The sequence below is a fragment of the Neltuma alba genome, unplaced genomic scaffold, assembly GCF_004799145.2.
Source record: "Neltuma alba isolate B1F8T4 unplaced genomic scaffold, ASM479914v2 tig00006741_pilon, whole genome shotgun sequence".
Taxonomy (NCBI): domain Eukaryota; kingdom Viridiplantae; phylum Streptophyta; class Magnoliopsida; order Fabales; family Fabaceae; genus Neltuma; species Neltuma alba.
In genome coordinates, this window is record NW_021634568.1 from 278251 (window position 1) to 300970 (window position 22720).

The 22720-nt window shown below is 38.1% G+C and overlaps 6 protein-coding genes across 10 annotated transcripts; 3 read left to right on the forward strand and 3 right to left on the reverse strand.

The window, feature by feature from the left end:
• Nucleotides 1-167: 167 nt before the first annotated feature.
• Nucleotides 168-2648, reverse strand: LOC114751046 (putative pentatricopeptide repeat-containing protein At3g11460, mitochondrial). Its single transcript, XM_028939712.1, has one exon. It carries the CDS (start codon nucleotides 2507-2509, stop codon nucleotides 614-616), a length of 1896 nt encoding a protein of 631 aa, XP_028795545.1. The 5' UTR covers nucleotides 2510-2648; the 3' UTR covers nucleotides 168-613.
• A 349-nt stretch (nucleotides 2649-2997) lies between these two features.
• On the forward strand, nucleotides 2998-4035 carry LOC114751063 (uncharacterized). Its single transcript, XM_028939729.1, has 2 exons — nucleotides 2998-3510; nucleotides 3700-4035. The coding sequence occupies exons 1-2, from the start codon at nucleotides 3364-3366 to the stop codon at nucleotides 3844-3846; spliced, it is 294 nt and encodes a 97-aa protein (XP_028795562.1). The 5' UTR covers nucleotides 2998-3363; the 3' UTR covers nucleotides 3847-4035.
• Nucleotides 4036-4081: 46 nt separating this feature from the next.
• LOC114751045 (ABC transporter B family member 29, chloroplastic) lies at nucleotides 4082-8600 on the reverse strand. 4 transcript variants are annotated; one of them, XM_028939709.1, is made up of 11 exons: nucleotides 8087-8600; nucleotides 7844-7968; nucleotides 7474-7560; nucleotides 7257-7364; nucleotides 6828-7094; nucleotides 6392-6475; nucleotides 5990-6206; nucleotides 5734-5819; nucleotides 5097-5284; nucleotides 4819-4948; nucleotides 4082-4502 (listed from the first exon to the last, which is right to left on the reverse strand). In XM_028939709.1, the coding sequence occupies exons 1-11, from the start codon at nucleotides 8466-8468 to the stop codon at nucleotides 4356-4358; spliced, it is 1821 nt and encodes a 606-aa protein (XP_028795542.1). In that variant the 5' UTR covers nucleotides 8469-8600; the 3' UTR covers nucleotides 4082-4355. The 4 variants fall into 4 exon arrangements, with proteins under 4 accessions (XP_028795542.1, XP_028795544.1, XP_028795541.1 ...); XM_028939711.1 differs by having other exon boundaries at nucleotides 7848-7968; nucleotides 8087-8152; XM_028939708.1 differs by having other exon boundaries at nucleotides 7848-8600.
• A 1116-nt stretch (nucleotides 8601-9716) lies between these two features.
• Nucleotides 9717-12589, forward strand: LOC114751076 (replication protein A 14 kDa subunit B-like). Of its 2 annotated transcripts, XM_028939739.1 has the most exons (3): nucleotides 9717-9790; nucleotides 10854-11112; nucleotides 12182-12589. In XM_028939739.1, the coding sequence occupies exons 2-3, from the start codon at nucleotides 10857-10859 to the stop codon at nucleotides 12244-12246; spliced, it is 321 nt and encodes a 106-aa protein (XP_028795572.1). In that variant the 5' UTR covers nucleotides 9717-9790; nucleotides 10854-10856; the 3' UTR covers nucleotides 12247-12589. The 2 variants fall into 2 exon arrangements, with proteins under 2 accessions (XP_028795572.1, XP_028795573.1); XM_028939740.1 differs by lacking the exon at nucleotides 9717-9790 and having other exon boundaries at nucleotides 10845-11112.
• A 673-nt stretch (nucleotides 12590-13262) lies between these two features.
• LOC114751075 (F-box/kelch-repeat protein At1g57790-like) lies at nucleotides 13263-15472 on the reverse strand. Its single transcript, XM_028939738.1, has 2 exons — nucleotides 15282-15472; nucleotides 13263-14551 (listed from the first exon to the last, which is right to left on the reverse strand). The coding sequence occupies exons 1-2, from the start codon at nucleotides 15314-15316 to the stop codon at nucleotides 13441-13443; spliced, it is 1146 nt and encodes a 381-aa protein (XP_028795571.1). The 5' UTR covers nucleotides 15317-15472; the 3' UTR covers nucleotides 13263-13440.
• Nucleotides 15473-20371: 4899 nt separating this feature from the next.
• LOC114751034 (uncharacterized) lies at nucleotides 20372-21892 on the forward strand. Its single transcript, XM_028939696.1, has one exon. It carries the CDS (start codon nucleotides 20638-20640, stop codon nucleotides 21526-21528), a length of 891 nt encoding a protein of 296 aa, XP_028795529.1. The 5' UTR covers nucleotides 20372-20637; the 3' UTR covers nucleotides 21529-21892.
• Nucleotides 21893-22720: the final 828 nt, after the last annotated feature.

Below are 22720 nucleotides of genomic sequence, written 5' to 3' on the forward strand. Positions count from 1 at the left end.
AAAATTTAGTAATTTCAATTTTTTTTGGTGAAATTCTTTCAAAAACAGAGCAAGCCATAGATAAAACATAATTAAAGGGCAGTTTTGGGCAGCGGGGGCTGGTAGACCGCCGAAAAAAAAAAAAACACTTCTTGAAGGCCGAGGCAAAGATGATGCTTTAAGTTTGGAAAAAATTACATTATTCATGATTTGTGAACAGTGCAATACTATATAAATAACATATATAATGATATTGATGATCTTTTTTTTTTTTATTTACTCCCTTAAATCATCCCAAAAAAAAAAATTGAAGTCAATTAGTAATGGTACAATTTGATCCTGCATCCTTCCTTTCATATTTTGAAGTCAAAGGCACTTTCATCACCCACAAATCTCACGTTATCATATTAAAAACCTGTAACTTGGAGTCAATTTAGACGCGACACTTTTTGCTTCGAGCTTCCCGGTAATTGATCATAAAGTCGTTGGGCACGCCTCCTCCAACTCCAGGCTCAAATTTTACGCCCTCCCTCAGGCTTTCTTTTTCATTCCGAACCTGATTGCTCCTTCAACTGTTAGCCTCAACAACGGGACGTCATTCCATGCAATCGCAATTGAAAACGGTGCACTAGTGTTACCAGTAGTCCCTGCAAGAACAGGCTCCATCACTAAAATGATGGAACCGAGTGGCATCTCTAACGACAATTCGGCGGTTGACAATCTTGCTAACCAACTTAATAAATATGTGGCAATCTACACACACTCTCAGATTCTTCATCACAGTAATCTCTGTTCCAGGCCTAGTGTTTAACAGACCAAACATAATGGCCAGCTTTTCACTGTGCACCCCCATGCCGGTTAAGAGCTCTTCATTCCTACTTCCTTCATTTTCTGCTGATGGATGAATCTCCTTCACAAGGCTTTCCAGTTTATCCAACATTTTATATATATCATCACTTTGAGGATGACTTTTGTCACCAGAAAGAAAAAGATGTACTTTTCCTCTATATTCAACATAGCTACATCCTGGCTCCTTCTTCAATTTTCGCTCCCTCATCATGACTCGGACTTTCAAAACCCCCTCCAAATTCTTGGCATCGGAATATAAATTTGATAATAAGACATAATAACCTATATTTGTGGGTTCCAGCTCAATGACTCGTTCAAAGGCTAACTCTGCCAGTTCCGCGTTTTTGTGAATCTTACAAGCACCCAAAAGGGCACCCCAAACCGCACCATCAGGTTTTACTTTCATTGAATTTATAAGGTCCTTAGCTTCCTTCAGTCGACCTGCCCGGCCTAAAAGATCCACCAAGCAAGAGTAATGCTCCGGACCCGGCTTCAAACCGTAATTCGTCTCCATTGCATCGAAGTATTTTAAGCCTTCATCAGTCAATCCTGCGTGGCTGCATGCAGAAAGAACAGACACAAAAGCAGTTCCATCAGGTCTAATCCCACACTTGATCATCTCCTCAAAAAGATTAAGTGCAATTTCTCCGTGTCCATGAATTCCATAGCCACCAATCATAGCTGTCCATGAAATGACACTTTTCTCAGCAATGCGATCAAAAATTGCTCGGGCCTTCATCAAATTCCCACACCTCGCATACATATTGATTAAGGCGTTTGTCAAAAACGGATTAGAACCAAATCCACAGTACTCTATCTGTCGTTCTACTTCAGAGCCAATGCTCTGTGCACCAAGGTTGGCACAAGAAGATAGAACCCCAAGAAGCGTTACATGATCAGGACGTATATTAATGGACTTCATCTCACGGTAAAGTTCCAAAACATGCCTGGCAAGCCCATTCTGTGCATACCCAGAAATCATTGCATTCCAAGTAATCAAATTCTTCTCCTGCATTTCATCAAACAGTTGTCGGGCATGTTCAACCTCTCCACACTTGACATACATAGTGAGCAAACAATTTGCCACAGATAAGTCACCGTCCAACCCAAACTTCATGCAACAACCGTGAAGGCACATACCAATGCCCAAATGGGAAGGGACCGTACATCCTGACACCAAGCCCAACATAGTAACCGATTCAACCAATAATCCCTCCTCCCTCATTCGGCAAAAGAACACGAGGGCATCCAAAATTTTGGAGTTGAAGGTGCATCCCGATATTAGAGCATTATAAGAAATAGTGAAGTTCCTCCATGGGCCGACTTCATCAAACACTTTGCGTGCATTTTGGACCAAGTTACATTTGCAATACATAGAAATGAGAGAAGTTCGTATATAAGGATCGGGTTCGCAGCCGGTTCTAATGACATGGGCATGGAGTTGGGAACCAATGCGAGGGAACAAGAGGACGGCACAACACTTGAAAACGAAGGGAAAAGTGAAGGTGTTGGGGAAACAACCAGAGCGAAGCATGTGGCGGTAGAGAGTGAGAGCTTGGGGTAACTGTCGTTGCTTCGCCAACTCTCTTAAGCGATAGTTCCATAACGTTGGTGAGTTCGTGAGCCTCAACGGTTGAGGCTCCTTCGCTTCCCCTTCCCCGCACTGTTGTTGGTTGTTCATAATGCCTCGTCTGAGTCGTCTCCTGCGCTCATGTTGGTCGGAGCATCACCAGAAGCTCCGCACATCCTCTCTGATCATGCGCATGCAGTATTCTGCTTCGGCCATGAGGTCCAGTGAGACAATGAATTCCCTTCTATCACGTGAGGATATCGCGGGAGACTATAAGACTCGGAATGCAAGAGACCCTCCAGTTTTTTTTTTTTTTTTGGGGGGGTGTGTGTGGAGCAGTAGATTGGGTTGAATCGACACGAGCTGAATCAATGAAAAACAATCCAGCCCATATATAAATTGGCATTTAATCATTCAAAACCCTTATTTCAAAATCTATATTTTAAAAGACTAGTTTTTCATAACATGACGAATTAATATTCGAATCTCTGCTGAAAGAATTATCAGCATTTAGTGCCCGATAATGTTTCGGATAGAATTACCTCTAATAGGAGGACACTTATGCTTTAGCAAAAAAAAAAAAAATCCATATTTTAAAAACATAATGGATGGATATTTTTTTCCCTAACAAAATCAATGGCTTTCAAGTAGTAATTGTGACCACACGCGACGGAAACATATAACTAGACCAGTTTCAGTTCCCTTTGCTTTTCTTGTTATTGACGACCTAAATTTTAGCGAGTCTGAACAAGTATTGCGGAACGTTAGAGAAGAGAAACACAATTTCATTGAACATCTTCAAATTTTAACGATCTCAGCATTTGGGACACAGGCACGTGTACGTTATAAGAATGATGATTCCGAGTCCTCTTTCTTTTTTTCCTTCTCGTTTTTTTTCCTCTCCTCAATCCTCATTTTCCCTTACCCAAAAAGAACGAAGCTGACAGCTTTAAGGTCACAGGAAAATGGCAACCAGCGACAGCATTGATGTGGTTCGAGAGGAGTCAAAATTCCCACATGCAGACGTTGACGGGACATTGAATCCTGAGAGTAACAATCACGTTCAAGTTGATCCCATATCATCCGAGGTTGCTTTATCTAAAGAAAATAAGGTACCTTTAAGTTTGAATATTTATTCTTTCAACTATCAATTAATCTCTAAAGAAAATTGGACATGTCGCTGGAATGCTATGTGGTTTCACTTCATTATTCTGTCTTTTTTTTTTCCAAAAAAAAAAAAGACCTCAGAATTTCACCTGTCTCAATAAATCATACGTTCCCTTTTCTGTTATGCTGTGTAGGAACAAGCTGAGATCAAAGAGAAGAAAAGGCAAAACGAAAAGGAAGACACCTTGCGCAGAATAAAATCTGCCATTATAATTTCAGGCACAGTCGTGGCTGTAGCAGGAGCTGTCTGTGCCATAACCAAGAAATTAAGAGAGAAATAGCCTCCCCCTAATCACCATGGAAGAGCCATAGGAAACAACTTGCTTATGGATTGGCTTTGCTGTCACTTCTCTTTCTCATTGATGGATTAGCTCGCAAACTTAGGGTTCTTAAATAAATCCTTATGTGTAATGATCATATTGGTATTTTTCTGGGCAAGCTCCGATGATGTCCTGAAAGAAAACTGCACGGATGTAGATCCATTTTCAATTAGGGTTCATAACATTTTGGCGCGCATTTACCAGGTCATCAATGTAAACATTTTTTACTATCGAAGTAACATTATTTGAATAGCATTGACTGGCATGTTAAGTTTGCCCATTCCAATCCATAAATGCTTCAAATAATAATTTAAGCCTTTTATTGGAAATAAATATGTGGATAACTAAGAATGTACATACTCCCCGCTGATCCGCTTTCTCTAGATATAAAGAAAGGAGGGAGTGGGAGGGATTCCAGTGATATTAAACAACAGACTGGGATGTGAAGGGGTCTCCTGTACAAGAAATATTTAAATCACCACTCCAGATGATAACAACGAGTCCTTGTGACCACCCAATATAGTCGAACGAGGCAACTCTTCTAGCTTCCCCCTATCCAAGAGGAATACTCGTTTAGCCATCCGAACCGTTTCCATGCGATGGGCAATTATCAGCACCTATTAACATAGAAGGAAATAATAGCTCAAATACTAAATACTTGGGTTGGCCAAATTAAAAAAAAAAAACACTAAATAGTTGAATCTTCATTCAGAGCGAGAAATCACCAACGGAGTGCAAAATTTTAAACTAAAAATATCCACCCAAACTAGAAATAGTAGTCAAGGTCTTGGTAAAGCAATCCTGATGATTTAAAAAAATACATCCTATCTAACAAAATCCTCAAGAAACAAAACCATGCACAAAGGCTAGAGCCCATGTCTTTGTCAGCATTCCCAAGAAATCATCAGATCAGACAGAAAGGGGTTTTCTTACAGTGTGATTTTTCATCAATCGCTTTACAGCTTGTCTCACCAACTCCTCAGATTTGCTATCTAAAGCAGAAGTTGCCTCATCCAGTATTAATATAGAAGAATTCTGATATAGAGCCCTGGCAATGGCTAGCCTGCAAATTTCAGTTAACTTGGTAATAAGTCAGCGCTGAAGTTTCACAAACAGCCAACATATTCAATCAGTGTTAATCAGAAACCTTTGAAGAAGAAGAGACAGGAGTTAGTGTTTGAAAATGGAACATAATAGAATTCAAAGTAAACCTTTGCCTTTGTCCTCCACTTAAAGTTGAGCCCCTTGGTCCAATATTGGTATTATATCCTTCTGGAAGTTCTCTTATAAATTCATCAGCATAAGCAGTTTGTGCTGCATGTTTTACCCTCTCCATGTCAATTTCTGCTGTCAGATCCTTGTAACCAATGTTTTCAGCAACTGAACCTGAAAAAAGTGTCTAAAGCATATACATGCATTATGGAGAAAAGCATAAGAAACACTGCCACTCAAATGTCAGCTATGAACTAGTAAAGAAATAACAACAATAACAACAAACCTCATCCCACTAGGTGAGGTAGTAAAGAATTAACATTTATAAGAAATTAACATGACATTACTGATTTATAAAAAATCACAGTGGAGCTACCACTAGATCCAAAACTTAATTCCTGCCAGCAACGTGACTGGAAAAGTTAAAATGAATTAAATTTAAAAAAGAAAGCACTGATAATAAACACTCACCAAAAGGTCAGCTAATAAATATTCTAGGAAAGGAAATGATAAGCTAAAGCTTCTTAAAAATAGTTGGACAAGTGATAGTGTAAATAACGGTTCAGCATACTCTTACCAAAAGAAGTTAAAAAGAGGAACATACAGTAAATGAATATAAGAACTTGCGTTACTTACTATATCCTGAGAAACAAGACTAACATGCCTTCTCAAACTTTGCAACCGAATGCTTTGGATGTTATGATTATCAACAAGTATACAGCCTGCAAGCATGAAAATACAACCAAATGTCATTGAACAAAATAATAACTAATGATTGTAAAATCTTTAGGTACGTATAACAAAAATTTTGAGCCCACATGGACGTATATAGCTAATGCATGCTTTAGTAGAAATATAAATATAAATAAGCATATGTCTTCAAATGACTAACCAGATACTGGATCATAAAGACGAAGCAGAAGTTTTATAAGTGTAGTTTTCCCTCCACCAGAGGGACCAACAAGAGCAACTATCTCTCCAGCTCCAATGTGAAGATTCAGTCCATTCAGAACGAGTGACATGTCTTCACTGTACTTAAATGAGACATTACAAAACTTTATCTCCCCTCTAACAGAGTCTAAATCAACAGCATCTGGTTTCTCAGCCACCTATAATGCAGAATAAACGCATTTAGTACCAAAGTGAAAGGGATTACCCTAACTAAAAATTAAATCACAGAAGTCATCTTTTGCTCGAGAAGAAACCCTCTTTTTCATTATCAAGACCATAATCAACTTTCAGAAGAATGCCGTTTCAAAGTTATAAGTGTCATGGTTAGATATCGTAAAGGTACCTTATCTGCGAACCTGGTCAGATCAAACAAGCGTTCAATAGCTGGTTCTCCCTGCCTCAATTCATTGTATGCTTTTCCCACATCCTGCGTGATTCTTTATTTTCAGAATGATAACATAAGACAGCTCCTCAAAGGCTGAACCATGATAGAAATGCAAATAATAATTAGCCGAAAAAAAGGTAAACAGAGAAAAATGTTATTAAACTAATTACGACCTTTAAAAAGGAAAATAAATGAGGTTGCAAACGAAATTTAATGATAAGATATGCAAATGATCATAATAATCACATTAATGTCTAATTTCAACTAAAATTTTATTCTAGAACCAGAAAAAATAAATTCTAAATCTATGGAAGAGAAAGGAAAAAAACAGATAGTCGGAGCAAACAAACAAGATAGAGGGAAAAGGCAACTAGGTCTCAATAGATAACGCTACCTGGATCGGTTCAATCAAAAAGAGCAATGATGTCACAAACGACACTAAGTTACAGCCATTGAATGATCCTCTTGAAACCACTATTGAACCCGCACAAAGTACAAATAGCACTCCGAAATAAATAGCTTGTATAATCTGAGGAATAACTGCCTTCATCCTCTTCTTGTTCAAGCGTTCAAAAAAGTCGATCCTAGCCAGCCTCTTAAACCTGCTGCTCTCATACATATCTGCATTGTTTGCTTTCACAAAAAGAATTGCAGGAAGGACCTGAGGCAACATTGAGATATCAGCTAACAAGAAATAACTATGGCTTTGTATTGAGGTGCCACTTCATAATATATTCAAATGGAACGATAGGATTTGCAAACAAGAGATAATATTAAAATTTGTCTGATAGTAAAATGAAGATGAACAGTCACTTAAATCTACCTCATTTAGATATGCCGAGAGAGTGGCAATGCTAAGATGTGCCCTTTTAGATATTGAACGAAGTTTCTGACCAAGAAACGCAACAACAAGTCCCATACAAGGAATAACCTTCAATTTGAAAACAAATTACCAAGATTAAATTTACCCTCACCAATGAAAAACAAGATTTCCGCCGCCAGTCAAGTTATATGAACCAACAGAATGGCTCCTAACTCACCACAGCTGAAATCAAAGAAAGGGCAGGACTGATCGCCAACATTCGCATCATCATAGCAGATAGCTGCAGAGTGCTGGGAATTATGGTCTACGACAAACAAGAGCTTATCATTAGCGAATACAGAAGAAAAGGCGAATGCAATAAAATAAGCTGCAGATGCTAGCATGGACGAGAATTCTTCCACGACCAGAAAAGAGATATTATGGCCCAGTCATTGACACATTGGCGAACTTTAAATTAGAAGGAATGGGTATGACTACTAATGGGTCCTGTTTGACGGTAAAAAAGTTCTGAAGAATCTTGATAACTCGTGATTTCGAGCAACAAGGATATTTGAAAGTCGAAAGAGATCTTCAGAAGAGACAGTTACCCACACTGAGCAGAGCATACAAAGTATCAGCAATATCCGAAGCTTCCGCAGTGATCCGAAACGCAATGTCCCCGGACGAAACACCATCCATGCCTTCAAAATATCCCAATTCTCTCTCCAAAATCCTGTCGAAAACGTGAACCCTAAGCTTATATACCGCGTTCAGTGCAGCTTCCCATAAAAAAGCTTGCTGCCCAAAACTTGCAAACAACCGGGCAATCAACAAACCCCCCAATACTAAACCTTCGTCTCGCAACTTGATAGCGTCAATGCTGCTGATAGTAGCAGAAACATTCCCGACTTTAGAAAGGATTTTGGAGAGGGAGTAAACAGATATGACGCTGCAGAGCCAGCCCAAGAGAACGGTTTTATGCTCAGACAGAAGCCAGGGTTTGAAGAAGTGAAGAGTTTGAGAAAGTGAGGAAGTACTGGAAACTTTGCCCTTTGAAGGAATAATGGAAGGACGATTGCTGGAGTTCTGGGTTGTAAGGGAAACTCGAAATTGGGGTAGTCTATAGAATCGCTGAATAGGGAAAAGGGGGGATATGGGCCTCAGTTTTAGGCTGTGGGTTGAAGAATGGAATGGGGATGCACTTAGCGATGGTTTTCTGAGAACCGAGGACATCCCTCTGCGTGCAGAAGAAAGAAGGGCGCGATGCTTCCGCTGGAGTTGGTGGTTGGGACGTTCAATTTCAGGTATTTGTGAAAACGAGACGGAAATGCTCGCGCCTCACGCAAGCGGGCTACTCCTGCGAGAATATTCCCGGCCTGAAAGTGGGTTCCAAATGCTCATGCTTTTCGAAGATGTTAAGGAGTTCTTATTCATAAATATTTTTAATAAACATGATTAATAAAATTATTTTTAAAAAATAATATTAATTTATTATAAATAACTAACTTAATTAATTTTTTTAATATTAACAAATCAGTTATCTAACTTTTACATTAACAAAAGTAATTAATATAAAGGTGTATTATTAATTTGAGTTGAAATTGAAAAAAAAAAAGAGTAAAAAAGAGGCTTATTTAAAATTTATGACTTATAAAATTGATAGGGGAGGATATAAGTAATATTAAATTTGGAATGATACTCCTCTTATTATATTTATAAAAGGGAAAGAAATTTGTTCATATAAATACTTTTCCGATCCTTAATATAAGACTTATTTAACTAATTTGATTAGATTAAAAAAGTTAGGTAAGTTAGTTAATTATAAAAAATATGACACGTTTTTCCTAAAACATCATAATCATATTTCTTAATACGCCCTTTCTTTTCTACTTAATTATGATTAAGGAAGTATCTATAGGGATAATTTAGAGAAAATTGATAAATAAGTCTTATATTTAAAACCAAAACCAACTCAACAATTAAGTCCTATATTAAAGACTAGATGAGTATATAATTTTATTATTTATTTATTAATTATTATTATGTTGAGCAAAATATATATTAAAATGAAATTAAAATTAAAAGTTATTAAATTTAAATTTCATAATAAAATTACTGAATGATGTTGAAAGTGACTTGACTAGTACGTACTACGTCAATTTCAGAGTCTGGGCTTGGGCATGCCCGCTTTCAGGATTCAAGAACCCGCCCTCCCTCCCTAAATACTCCTCCGTCCTTAATATAGGATTCATTTAATAATTTGATTAGATTAAGGAAGTTAAGTAAGTTAGTTAATTATAAGAAATATGACACGTTTTTTTTAAAATACCATAATCATCTTTCTTAATACCCTATCTCCCTCTTCTACTTGATTATGGTTGAAGGAGTATCCATAGAGATAATTTAGAGAAAATTGATAAATATGATAAATGAGTCTTATATTTAGGACCAAAACCAACTCGTCCTACGACGGGAGGAGTAGTATTTAACACTGACACGAAGCTTATTCCCTCTGGCTTGGCGCTCTGCTTCACAGCGATTTGCTTCTGAATCAAGTAAGAACAATTCTACTTCGTCTTCGATGCATTTCCTGTCACTTGATGGGCGAATAAACGCTATTTTATGTCTATTTCCGTCTCTATAATCAATTTTCTTCGCATTTCTCCATCCGTTTTGCGAAAATGGGTGCCCAGTTCGTGTCTCTTACACGTTTTCTTGGGGGATTTTCTCGAGTTTCATGGTTATAGCTATAAAATGCCTCATCTCCAGAGGCGTTCTCTTTTGCTCTTGATGCAGTTGATGAACAGTATTGTGGTCGTGTCTTTGTGATTACGTAACATTTGTGGATTTGCTGTTACATTCGAATTCAAAAGGGATATAATATAGCTGCTCTTTTGGACCTTCATTTCCATTTCCCTGGACTTTTCATTGCTTTACAGCTTTAGTTTCTTCTCAATCGAAAGGAGTGCGTCACCTAGTCCTTTCGAGTATATGATCCTGTCGGATGACTGGGAATTTTAATGAGATTTCGTATCGGCGTCGATTCAGAGTCTTGAATTGAACTTGAAGGATGGAACTAGCAATTCTTTTGAGTTCACTGTAGTCAAGTAATATTCTTAGGCCTGGAAATTATTACTTGGGTGTTTTCGGTCTTAGACTTCCTATTGAATATTCCTAATGGTTGAAGATTTTTTGGGTTTCTGAAAGAAACTTCGGGTTCGGAGGCTCCATGGAGAGAATCGTCAGTTATGAATGCCCTTAACAATGTCTATATGCTGTCATTTTGCTCTCTATTGTGCTCTACTGATCGTGCACATCGTTTGAATAAAATTTAAAAAAAAAAAAAAACAATTGAGAGCCATTTCATCACGATTTGCCTTGTGAGTAAATGAAAACAATGAACAAATCATCCGCCGTTCTTGCAAAGGATGTTCCAGAGTGAGTGTCCATACCCTAAATATTATGGCTCTAAGTTATGGCCTTGCATCTGGAACCAGCTAAATTTCATGACAAAATGTGATCTCTTTACATATCTACAGCACAGAAACAGCGTTAAAATAAACATTTGTGAATTCTTGTCATCAGTAAAACAATGCATTTTTGTCGTGTCTTCTGTAGAATATGGATACTTCAAATCCTGCAGTCTTTGTCAATGGAGAGCTGCTACGGTTATATGTTGGACGGAGGGTAAGGGCTGTTGTGCAAGTTGTTCGATCTGATGCTGGAGGCATAATTGGAAAATTAACTGATGAGAAGCAGATAGTCGTGAGGGGCGTGCACCCAGGTGCTCTTGCGAATTTTGTTGAAGTTATTGGCATAGCTGACAGTGATAGATCCATTCGTGCTGAGATATGGACCAACTTTGGTGATTCAATTGGTACTATTTTCTTCCCACGACTATTCTACACTTTTGCTGTAATATTAGACGTGTTTTCTCATGCCTTTTCCTTGGCAGTTTGTATGGAATTTAAAGAATAAGTTTAGTTTATGAAGTGTACAACACATTATTGATTTTATTGCATTCATTGGTTATTGACAAGTTGACATCGGTTGTTGGAATATCAATGGCATTGTTGTCTTTTACTTAGTTAACTTAGGACCAGAAGAAGCTCAGACCATAGTAAATCAACCTTGATGGAAGAATTAACAAAAAGAAAAAACCCTGTGAACTAGATTAACACCCCTGTTTGGTAAGCACATGGGAAAGGTAATCTCTTTTTTCAACACAAAAACTGAAATATATAATATGTACTATATCTATATTATTATTTAATAATAATTATCTCTTTTTATCCTTTATCAAATGGCACAAAAGATGTTTACATTACTTTTTTCTCCCCTTTCATTTCATTCATGAACTGCAAGTTTGTTTCTGCTTGGCCCATCAATAACCTTTTTAGATATTTAAGTGGTGGAAAAGAAGATTACTCATGTTCAAATGAAGCTTGAAAGGGTTTGGCTTTTGTGGAGGGTTACTACTGGGAGTAAAATGATAGTACAGGATTGGCTGGTGATCTTATAAATTTCAGATATTAGGTGGGATTGCAAGTTCCCTGATCATTTTGCAAGTTAATGTACACAGTAACTTCGGGCCTTAGCAAGCCATGTCTGGTGTAGTCAGTCATCTGCACCTTAACATTTTCAAATACTATGTTTGGAAGCAGTTGGTGGGGATTAATTTACCATGATTCATTGATTCTGTTGATGCAGACCCACGTAAGCATTTGCCCAAGTGAGGTTTTGTCATAGGATTAAAACATCTCCATGTTGTTTTACTCATAATTGGAAACTATGAGTGAATATATAGATATATATAGTCGAGAACTAAATCCCCTCTTTTGAGCATATGTACGAGCAATTGTGCATTTTGTTGTGTTCTTTTCTCAGCTTAAAAATTTTCCTTGTTCTTCTTATCGAAAAAAGGTTCTATTTGGGTCTGTTTGCAGATACCTTTAGTTGCAATAAGCTTTGTCATCTTGCAAATGGAGAATTCAAGCACTTATTCCTGTGAGGTAAGATAAGCTTGCCTGATGCTGCGAGGCCTTCTGTATCTTTTGCAAAACATCAAAGAGGGGAGACATTAGAGTTAGGGACAGTGTACGGTAGCTACGCTGTTGAAGTTGGTTTCGGTTATTTTGGTACATATTATCATAGATTATAGTAGCGTGAGCTTATTTTCCGTTTTTTCACATACGTGTTGTGTTCGTCATGTTTCAAGGAGGCCCCAGGACTGATGTCTCCTTCGCTAGATATGTTGCGAAATAAATACATGCAGATACAGACTATGGGATTTTATCGATTTTATAAAACAAGTGTAAAAGGGAAAGACAATATTAGTTGACAAAGAAAGAATATATCATCGGTGGCCCCCCGAAAAAGAAAAGAAAGAAATGACATATCATTTTATTTAAAAAAAAAAAAAAGAAGGTTAGATGAGCATTTGTTGAGATTCCATCTAGTAACATGTGCAAGCCCTGTTGTAGCGATTGAGGCAGCGCTGGACGATGGACATGCAATCTTGTGTTGAAAGAGATTCTGATACGACTTTTGAGATTGATTTGTTCCATGTCGATATAAAATAGGCTGGCAACGGAGTGTTTATGACTGTAAACCTTCTTCCCTAAACTTAAACTTTCAGCTAAAGGAAGGGGGATGATGACCAGTGTACCGTGGAATACGAGGGAAGTGCAAGATACAAACAGTTTGTTACGCAAGCTTCATATCATCATAGTTTTACTTCTGGATATTTTCACAACTGCCCTTCCTCTGGATTAATGAGCCATTGCTCCTGGTAACGTGTGAGCGAAGACATATGACTATACCAATTCATTTCATGACATTATATCAGCATTTAATTACAATTATTCAAGCCGAATGCATGTTGCGTGCTACATGGCATGATATCTCGATATTGGTTTCAATGGGGACATAACACGGGAAGAAGTTGTTTCGTTATTGTCAAGGAATGACTCGCGTATTTGCGATAAATAACTGCAGTCGCAATACTCAGACGCAGCGGATACAGTATTTCTAGGCAACGTTTTGATTTTTTTTTTTTTTTTTTTTTGGGTTCTAAAGGTAACGTTTTGAATTCACGACTTACAGATATATCAAACATACATCCAGTATGTTTACAATGTATGCTTACATAATACTGAAAAATAACTTCATAAATTACTGATCTTGCACAAGCTTACTTGTTTTGCTAAGACTCATCCAAGAAGCCTGAAAAGTTCTTTGGTGGTTCAATCCATATATTCTCAAAAGGTTTTTGCCCTCCCCAGTCATGACACTGCTTGCGAGGATAGTATCTACAGTCGTCAAATGAGTATGATATGCAACGCTTTCCATAAAATCGAACTTTAGGGAAGTACACACTGTTTCTCATTATTCCAGGCATGTCAGTCTTTGAATGGGATGACAAGAAACTAGCAAAAACTGTTGCTCCCTCGAGTGTATCCATCTTTTCCCATTCCATCTTTATCTGATCTAACTTAAAAATAATGAGCTTTTCACTGGAACACGCATAAATTACTAATATATCTCCTTCATGCTCTGTCATGAATTTTCCCTCACGCCAATTCTTAGCCAAAACGTTTTCTGGGCATTTGGGTGGAGGCACCGCTAGAACATTCCACACACGTTTAACTGGGTCAAAAACCCCTATCCATCCTGTGAGACTCAGACAGTAAAACAGCCCATTAAAAAATACAACCTTATTCCAAATGCTACTACTGACAAAGGGCAAGCGGTTTCGGTAGCTCAGAGTCGTCCATTCCGAGTCTCCAAGATGACATGTGCTAATAACCACAAAAAGGGGAGTAACATGATCAACAGCAAACAGAACACAGCCGGGAGATGTAGGAGCACAAGAGAAGGCAATTATCTGGCATGTCATCTCATATCTAGGCAATTTAATCACCTCCCGAGTAAAAGGATTGAAGAAGAACACACGGTGGGATCTGTACCGGTATAGCAGCAACCAACCATCTTTTGCATAACACAGTCTGGAGCCAGTTAACTCTGTAAACTCCCAGGAATAGGTCTTGCGGTGCACGGGGTCATAGAATTCGCACCAGCTTCCGAATTTCGGAATGCACATAAGCCATGGTGATTGGTTTACAACACGTACTGCAGAGGCAGAAGCGTGCCATCTCTTGCAAACAGCAGAAGCGCGAACATTGTCTGCTAAGGTCAAACGGGACAAAATCAATTCTAAGAGCTCGTCAGGAAGATCAGACCAGGTCTGCAGCTCCAAAGCTTTATTTTTCACCTTAATTGCTGTTCTTCCGTTGTTCGAGACTGTACCAGTCAACCTAATTAAAAAAAATTTACTAGTTGTGAGTTTAAATTAAGATATTTGAGATAACAATAAATAATAACTGTATGACTCAACACAGAAATTAATCCCAAGCAAGATATATGGAAAACTAAACAGGGAAAAGAACAATGAAGGAAAAAAGGCCTAGATATCTGAACAAATTGCATTCTATCACTTATCAGAACCGGTCATGTTGGGTAAACAATACTACCACCATCAGGAACGCAGCCACAGCCGGTTCCATGTGTCTACAGGAAAATTAAACAAATCTAGAGAATTGACTGATATTAGAATCGGTCCTGGCCAATCATCAGCAATATATACGGAATCTGCAATTAAACTAAGCATTAGTGAACTAAAAGGAGATTTATTGAAGAACGCGCGGTACCCACTCGGAGCCAAAGCCGTCCTTCTCAATATCGTGGAGAAAGGCACCACAGCAGTGGATAATTAGAGACACAAGACATGATAATGGCAGTCCAATTCTCAATACACCAAATTAAAGCTACTCATTCTTCAGTCGAAATTTCCCCAAGCTGAGCATGATATCAGCAAGAAAACCCTATACCATTTACAGTCACAAGACATAAACAACCAATATGAAACAAACTAGTTTCCTTAAAATTCAGACACAGTAGCAAGACATAAAGAGGGAAAGTAAAGGGTGCGCCCTCAATGATCCCTAATTCAAACAATATATAATGCGAGATTCATGGTCAACTTACGATTTCATCGTCGTTCTCCTCCTTTTCCGCAACATAATTCACTGAGCGAAGTTGCTTCTCGAGCATAAACGCCCCAAGAGGTATGAACCCCGACGAAGACCAAGTGAGAGAGTAGAGAAATAGTGTCAGAAGGCATGTGAATTGTGAAGCAGTAAGCGCCGACAAAACAGAGGCATATGAAGAAGAAGTAACTGGCGGCGGCGGCACGTGTGACGATGTGAGTGGGCCCATATAAATGGGCGGAGGCTTCATCCGAGGCACGGCCCACGGAGACCATTCCGCCATCTGTTCTTCACTTGGGTCGTAACGCCAACTATTCAGGCCTGCCTTGTTTGCCCCAGAGTAGTTTAGTTTTAATGTTTATAAATTTTACATGTTATTATCAATTTCTCATTAAACCATTCTTAAAATTAGAATAAAGCAAAATGTTTATTATTTAAAATTTACGAGTTTATGACTTTCATCGAACTCTGTACAGTATATAAAAAATGCATCAAATCTTAATAAAATCACCAAAAACATGTTTGTTCGTTTTTGTTTACACAAGTTTCTCATGAACTGTGTGTGTGTGGGTGTGTATCTCTAGGGAATAATTCAAGACATGGGATGAAGATAGTGAGAAGAGAATGAGCCCACAATCATTTTTCCCTAACACTGTTGGCCCATTGCTTACCATGGTCGCCATAAAACTTGGGACTAGAGGGAGTAGTCTCATGACGTGAAGTGGGCATTTTGGGTAATTTTTCGAAAGTAATTTTATGGAGTTGAGGTGTTTTAAGGTGCTTTTGATAGTTTTCAAACACCCAATCTTAATTCAATTCAATTTTGTTTTGTGAAGGCAAGTATGGGCAGGCTCAACACACGCTTCTAGAAGCTCATCATTTATGAATTTCTAGAATCAGCGGAAGCTTCTTCCCCTGCCCTCGCCGCTCCCACCTCCCACCTTTTCCCTTTATTCTCGTGGCGGCGCCCTTTCATCGATCTGCCGTTCCGCTTCTCATTCTCTTCACGTATATAAAAATATTCAAAAATAAGATTGTGAATCTCACGGCAATGCAACACGCACGAGTATCTCTGAATTGTTTTAAAAATGTTTTATACTTTTTTTATTTCAAAAAACTATAAACTTAAATACGAGTACTTACTCACATTAGATCATGAAAAATTAAGAAGGGTGTTAGTCCAGGCGGATTTTGACCCCAACCACTCCCCCGATTCTTCCGGCTCTTCGTCTTCTCCAGAAAACTAATTAAATAGAGAAACACGCTATCACTCTCCTAACTAACTCGTTCCTTGCTTAAGCTTCTGGAAACAAATTCAGCTGTGTGTGGCCGCGGTGGATTATTCTAGATGTCATCGCTTATTAGGCTGCTCAATAATTCATTTAATTATAATTTTGGGGCAAAACATCATCTGATGAAATAAATAAAGCGAAAATCCAGGCCCGTTATCGGGGATTACGTACCCTGCAGCAAGCAAATACAACTTCGATTCTAACTTGTTTGATCTCAAAGAACGATAATTCAGATTATTATTTCATTAAACTATTTAATCAATAATCGTGGCAAGCATTAATCTTGAAGTCATCTCCATTTTTTGGCCAGCTATTGAAGTTATCTTCGAGCTAGTTAACTTCAAACTAGCCGAGTGAGTTAGTTAAATTGGATTTTCCGAGAATTATAGTACGTCGGCTGAAATTTCGCTTACCTGCTCTATTCACTATGTATATTCCGTTGAAAGTGTTGTCTAGATTATGCAACATGATAATTACTCTGTTCCTGTATACAAGCTTTTAAATAAATAATTTATGAATAATAAATAATTAGTTAAAACTAATAAATAAGTTAAAAATATAATCTTATTTTTAAATATGTTTTTTAAATAAATGAAAAAAGGAATGAAAGATAATATATAGGGAAATACGATGAGAGAGAGTATAACAAAAGATAGAGAATAAATAATTAAGGATAACCTTGAAAAAATATATTAAATATTAAAACAAACCTAAATTAAAGTTTATAAAATAGATTACAAGTATGTTAAAATTTGAAGCTTATGTATAGGAATGAGAGTAGTAAAAAACACTGTTTCGTTACATATTTTCCCCATTACTACCTAGAGTCAGCATTTAAATCACTGATAACAAAAGTCAAAATATAATTTCCTACACAAATTGAGATAATCATTAGGAGAAAGAACAAAAACAAGGCTTGCGTTTATGTAATTCTGTGCACTGTCATGTGTGTCTGAAGCTGGAAATATGATGTCTGTTATTGTAATAATTATGAGCAATAATTCGGTGAGTGCGCCGGATGTCTCCAAATTATAGGCCTCATTATGACACATAACACATGCTTTTGCCTAATTACTTTGGTAGCATTTGCATTAAACCCCCATGGCTTCTTTTAAACATTCGCCATCGCATAAATACAGAAAACATGGACACAGATTTTCCTCATTTTTTTCCCCTCAGTGATTATACATCGCATTTGGACCCCAAAAATAAGACTTTTTTTTTTTGCCACCACCCCAAAAAAAAAATTCTGGGGATACGTAGTCCGCGAATATAACATGCTGCCTCTGATATTTCTAATAAACTAAAGCAATCTTTTAGTAGCCATTATGTTTCGATCTCTCCTATACAAATAAAAAAAAAGGATGATTTTTCTTAAGATAAAATCTAATTTATAGTTTAATTTAAACTACAAACCAAGTTTAATACATAAAAATGGCTTAATAGATAGACGGATATGAGAAAGGAAAAATTTAATATAAAAAAAATAAGGGTGAATGAGGTTTTATATTTGGGATGGAATCAAAATCTTTAAATAAATCTGATATTTAAAATAGGAAAAAGTATATTGCTTTGACGGTTGAATCAAAGAAGATTTTCATGTGGTGGGTGACGTACGTTGGTTTTGCAGGGTTTGTATATGTATAATTACGTTGATCACATCGTTTACGCAACGGACAAACTTAAATAGAAAAACATTTTCATAATCATTAATTTTTTGGGTTCCCACAAGCATTTCATAATAATATTCATTAATTAGCAAGCTAGCGGGATGGATTACGCACTAATTATGGCATAACTAATATTATGCCACCCCGGCATTAGAATTCTCTTTATGTTCAAGCTTATGGAATTCATCCCATGCCGTGATGTTTAAGGTCAGTTTGGACTGACAGAATTGAACTCCAAGCTTTTGAATAGGAGTTCAAAGATCTAAACCAACAAAATCAATGTTGAACAAACTCACACAGTCAACTGGCTACTCCAATAGTTAGTACTACCTCTAGTGATTAATATAAGATTTTATTTGACTTTTATCTTGATCCTGAATATAAAACCCAAATCTATTTTAGTTATCCTTCTAACAATGGTAGTTTTAGCCAATGCACTTGATTAGTAAGGATATTATAGGAAAGGCAACACTTATTTATTACAAAAAAACTAACTTAACTTATTTTTTTAATCTCCTCAAACTAGTATATATGAAGATCTTCCCCAGCCCCACCCAAGAAAAAAAGCTATGAAATAGAAGTAGAAGAGCGATAAGAAATAAGGTGCAACAATAACATTTCCTCTAATTTGGATGGTTTTAAATTATCTATTACCTCTCATTTTTAATATAAGATCTGGTTTATAGTTCTGAGTTATAAATCAGATCTTATATCAAGAATCAGAACCTCTATTAAAACAAATTAAATTATATATAACTCCCCATAATAATCTTTCTTATTCTCTCTTGTTTCGTTTGCTTTTTCATTATTTTCTTATTATTCCAACAAGTTGTTATATTTTTCATGTTTTCGAAGCTGTAGTATTTATCAAATCAGGGAAAAGCGAACCATATACCACGAGTCCATCGGAGAAGGTTGTTCTCGTGCATATTTTATTTTTAAATACATAGCGGTCAAAGAAATAAAAATAGAACATGTTAAAGAATAAATTGGAACTCAATGTTGAACGGGAACACATAATTGTCAAACGTCTTGGTTGTCTGGATAGAATTAAGCCCTTGTTTTCAAAGGCGAGAGAAATATGCTTGCCTACAAGGTAAAGCAATAGAACCTCGTGACGTTGACTCTGACCAGATAATTTCACAAAATCGTAATTATAACAGTAACTTGTTCAATTCTGGAGTCACAGACCTGCTTATTTTAAGGCTCCCCAGGTAGATTACACATAGCCGTACTAATCACCACAGGCCTTGGCTTAATGGTACGTAGCGTAAGCTGAGGCATTAATTTCTCTAACGAGGGCAGGCAAGAGCCAAACGCTGGCCTTATGCCACGACGAAGACAGTCAGAACACTTATTGAAGCAATAGACCGAGAGAATGCTACGTGGTGGTAGATTACCATTACAAGTTTGAAGCAAACTTCCCCACTGTTAGGGCAAATCAAGGACCCGTATAAACTAGTGTTGGTGGGACTAAGATCTCTCTCAATTGGCGAGCCGTTCTCAATTAAGGAATATGAAACTATTAGATTGTCATCCAACGATATTAAATGAGAATAACATTTTCTTTTTTGGTTTGAAAAAATAAGTAGGTTGAATTTTGCAACTTGTGGGGTTGAGGTCCGTGCGCACTGTGCTGGGTAACACATGCTATGCGTTTTGCTGTTGGCTGTCACTTCGTGTGAAGAAAAACAAGAACAGAACTTTTCTCTTGTGTCCCTCAAGAAACAAGAGAACTATTCTGATTAATAATGGTGGCACACTATTTGTTTAAGAATTACTCCGTCCGTTCTTTATTATAAGAGACATTTGATGCTTATGGTATGTTCTTATATATAAGAGACACTTACAAGTTATCTCTACTTTTTTGTGTTCATTTACTATTTTACCCATATTTATTATCTCCAACTCACACTCTCTCTCCCTCCCACTTCTCTTTCTTTTAATAATTTAATTGTTCTCTCTCATACTCTCTCTCCTTATTAATGAAGGCATTTTTGGAAAAAAATTATACTTTTTACACATTAATTGTTCTTAACTAATTTTAACTGTTTTTTTGATCAACGTACTTCGGTTATTTGTCTCTTATAATAAAAAACGGAGCGAGTTACTTTTATACATTCTAGAATCCGAATCAGAGCGTGGGAGAGGATGGATGGGAAATCAGAAGAAACAAAACCACCGGGAAAGCACAAGTCAAACCAGTTGAAATTCCTCCCTCCAAATTACGATATATCTCTCTCCCCTCCTCTCACTCACGCATTCCCAAGTCTTCCCCTTCGCAATCAACTCCCCCTCTTACTACTTACTTACGCATACCGCTCTCGGATATTTTTCCTTCTCTGCTTCTTTCCGGATTCCCCGCTTTCCATCCTGGTGTTCCCAAACTACGATGCCACAGGTGGATTTAGAAACACTCGTTTCAGCATGCGCTGGTGGATCCAGCTGCGACCGCAAGATCGCCTGTGAGACACTCGCCGACCACGATGACCCCTCCTGCGAAGCTGATCAGCCTCAGCGCAACCCTGATTCGCCGCCCGAAGCAATCTGGCTGTCCAGAGATGAGGAGTACGACTGGTGGGACCGGAACGCTGTCTATGAGCGGAAGGAATCCACCAAGGGCAACTCCAATTCCACCAACTTGAACCCCAATCCCAACTCCAATTCTCAGCGCTTCTCTTCCAGTTTTGCGTCCAAGGCTTCCATCATTGGATTGCCTAAGCCTCAGAAAACGTCTTTATACGTGGACGCCAAGAACCGCCGAAGCCACAAGCCGGGCAACGTAAGATTGTTTCCGAAACGGAGTGCATCGGTTGGAAAATCGGAATCAGCGGTGATCGAACCGTCGTCGCCCAAGGTGTCCTGTATGGGAAGAGTGAAATCCAAGAGGGATCGGAACCGCAGGTTTAGGAATCGCCAAAGGCCTTCCTCTGAAACAGCCGCAGCGCAGGAAAAACCGGCCTGGAGCGGGAAGCGAAAATATGGATTCTTGGAACGTTTCCGGGCTATCTTCCGCTCCAATCGCAAAGACAATCCGGTCCAGAAGTCCGATCTTAAACAGGTGGATTTGTCTCCGCGAAGCGAGAGCAAGAACACAGAGTCGCGCGATAAGACGGCAAGCGGTCAAGAGGCATCGTTGGCGGAGGGGATCCCAAGAAAGAGTGCATCGGAGAGTGAACCCCCCGGTTTGGGCGGGATGATGCGGTTCGCGTCAGGGAGGCGGTCTGAGTCTTGGGGATTGGGTGGTTCTGAAATCCACGCCACATATGACTGGCCACGGTAACTACTCCGGCGACCGCTACGGGTGGGCCAGCTGGCGCAAGAAGTTGGTGCATTGCGCGGGCCACGACTCATTTTGCGGGCCCAACTCATTTTAAACAGTCATTGCAGTGACGTGGCACATTGAATAACGGTATAAACTGTTTTCCATTTCCCGCTACAAGGTGAATTTTTAAGCTTTCTACTGTCTTACAATTTGCATTTTTTTTTTCCCTCCTCTGGCCACACCAAACAGCGCTCCTTATTTTACTCCCTCTGTTTCTGCGATGAAGTTTTGTAAATACAAACGAGTGTTTTTGAAGTGGGCAGTTGTAAATTTTCTGTGGGCAGTTTCATTGATAAGGACCACCCTTCATACTGTGCTTGCCTCTATTTGTTTCCTTTTTCTAGTAGCGACGGTCGAGGATAGAGTTATAAAATACCTTGTAATGATATAAGCTATGCATTAAAAAAAAAAAGAAGTTATGCCTTCACACAATTCTCTTAAAGCTTTCATTATTATCTGTTGGATGTTACTAATAATATAAAAATATAAAGTTATGTAAATTAATGCAGGGGAAAAAACAGCATAACTCCAAGTAGTTCGTATTCTTATTACAAACTTGAGACAACTTGAATCAGAGGTCTAGTGATATTTCACGCAAGGACTCAATCTCCAATGCTTAATTGCGGTTTTATTGCTCATCGAATAACTCCCAGAGAAGGAGAATATTTCCCCCCCTGTTTTTGATTTTTGTTAAAAATGAATTATAGAAGGTGGGCATGACACAGACGTCAAAGGTTCCTTCATGATCCGGGGGTTTTCCATTCACAGCAAAGACGACGCTGGAGTCTCAGCAACAAGTCGTGGGGTTTGAATTTCTGAGCAGTGGAATGGAAAGTCGTATTGTAAAATGGATTCATGGGTGCCAAATTATTTTGTCAAGCACGCTTATGGGCTACAAAGAGACATCATTCCTATTCCTTGTACGACTAAGGGAGTGTTTGGATGAAAACCAAACTATGGTTTCAAAAGTACTTTTACAGTTTACGAAATAAATACGTGGAGGAATTCGTCTCGTTTTGAAAAAAGTGATTTTCAAAAGTGATTTTGAGGGTTGCCAAACACCCTTTAAAATTAGTTAGCGTCCCAAAACATGCTAGACACATCCACTCCCCCCACTACCAACATTGCTATTTATTTTTGCATATTTCCT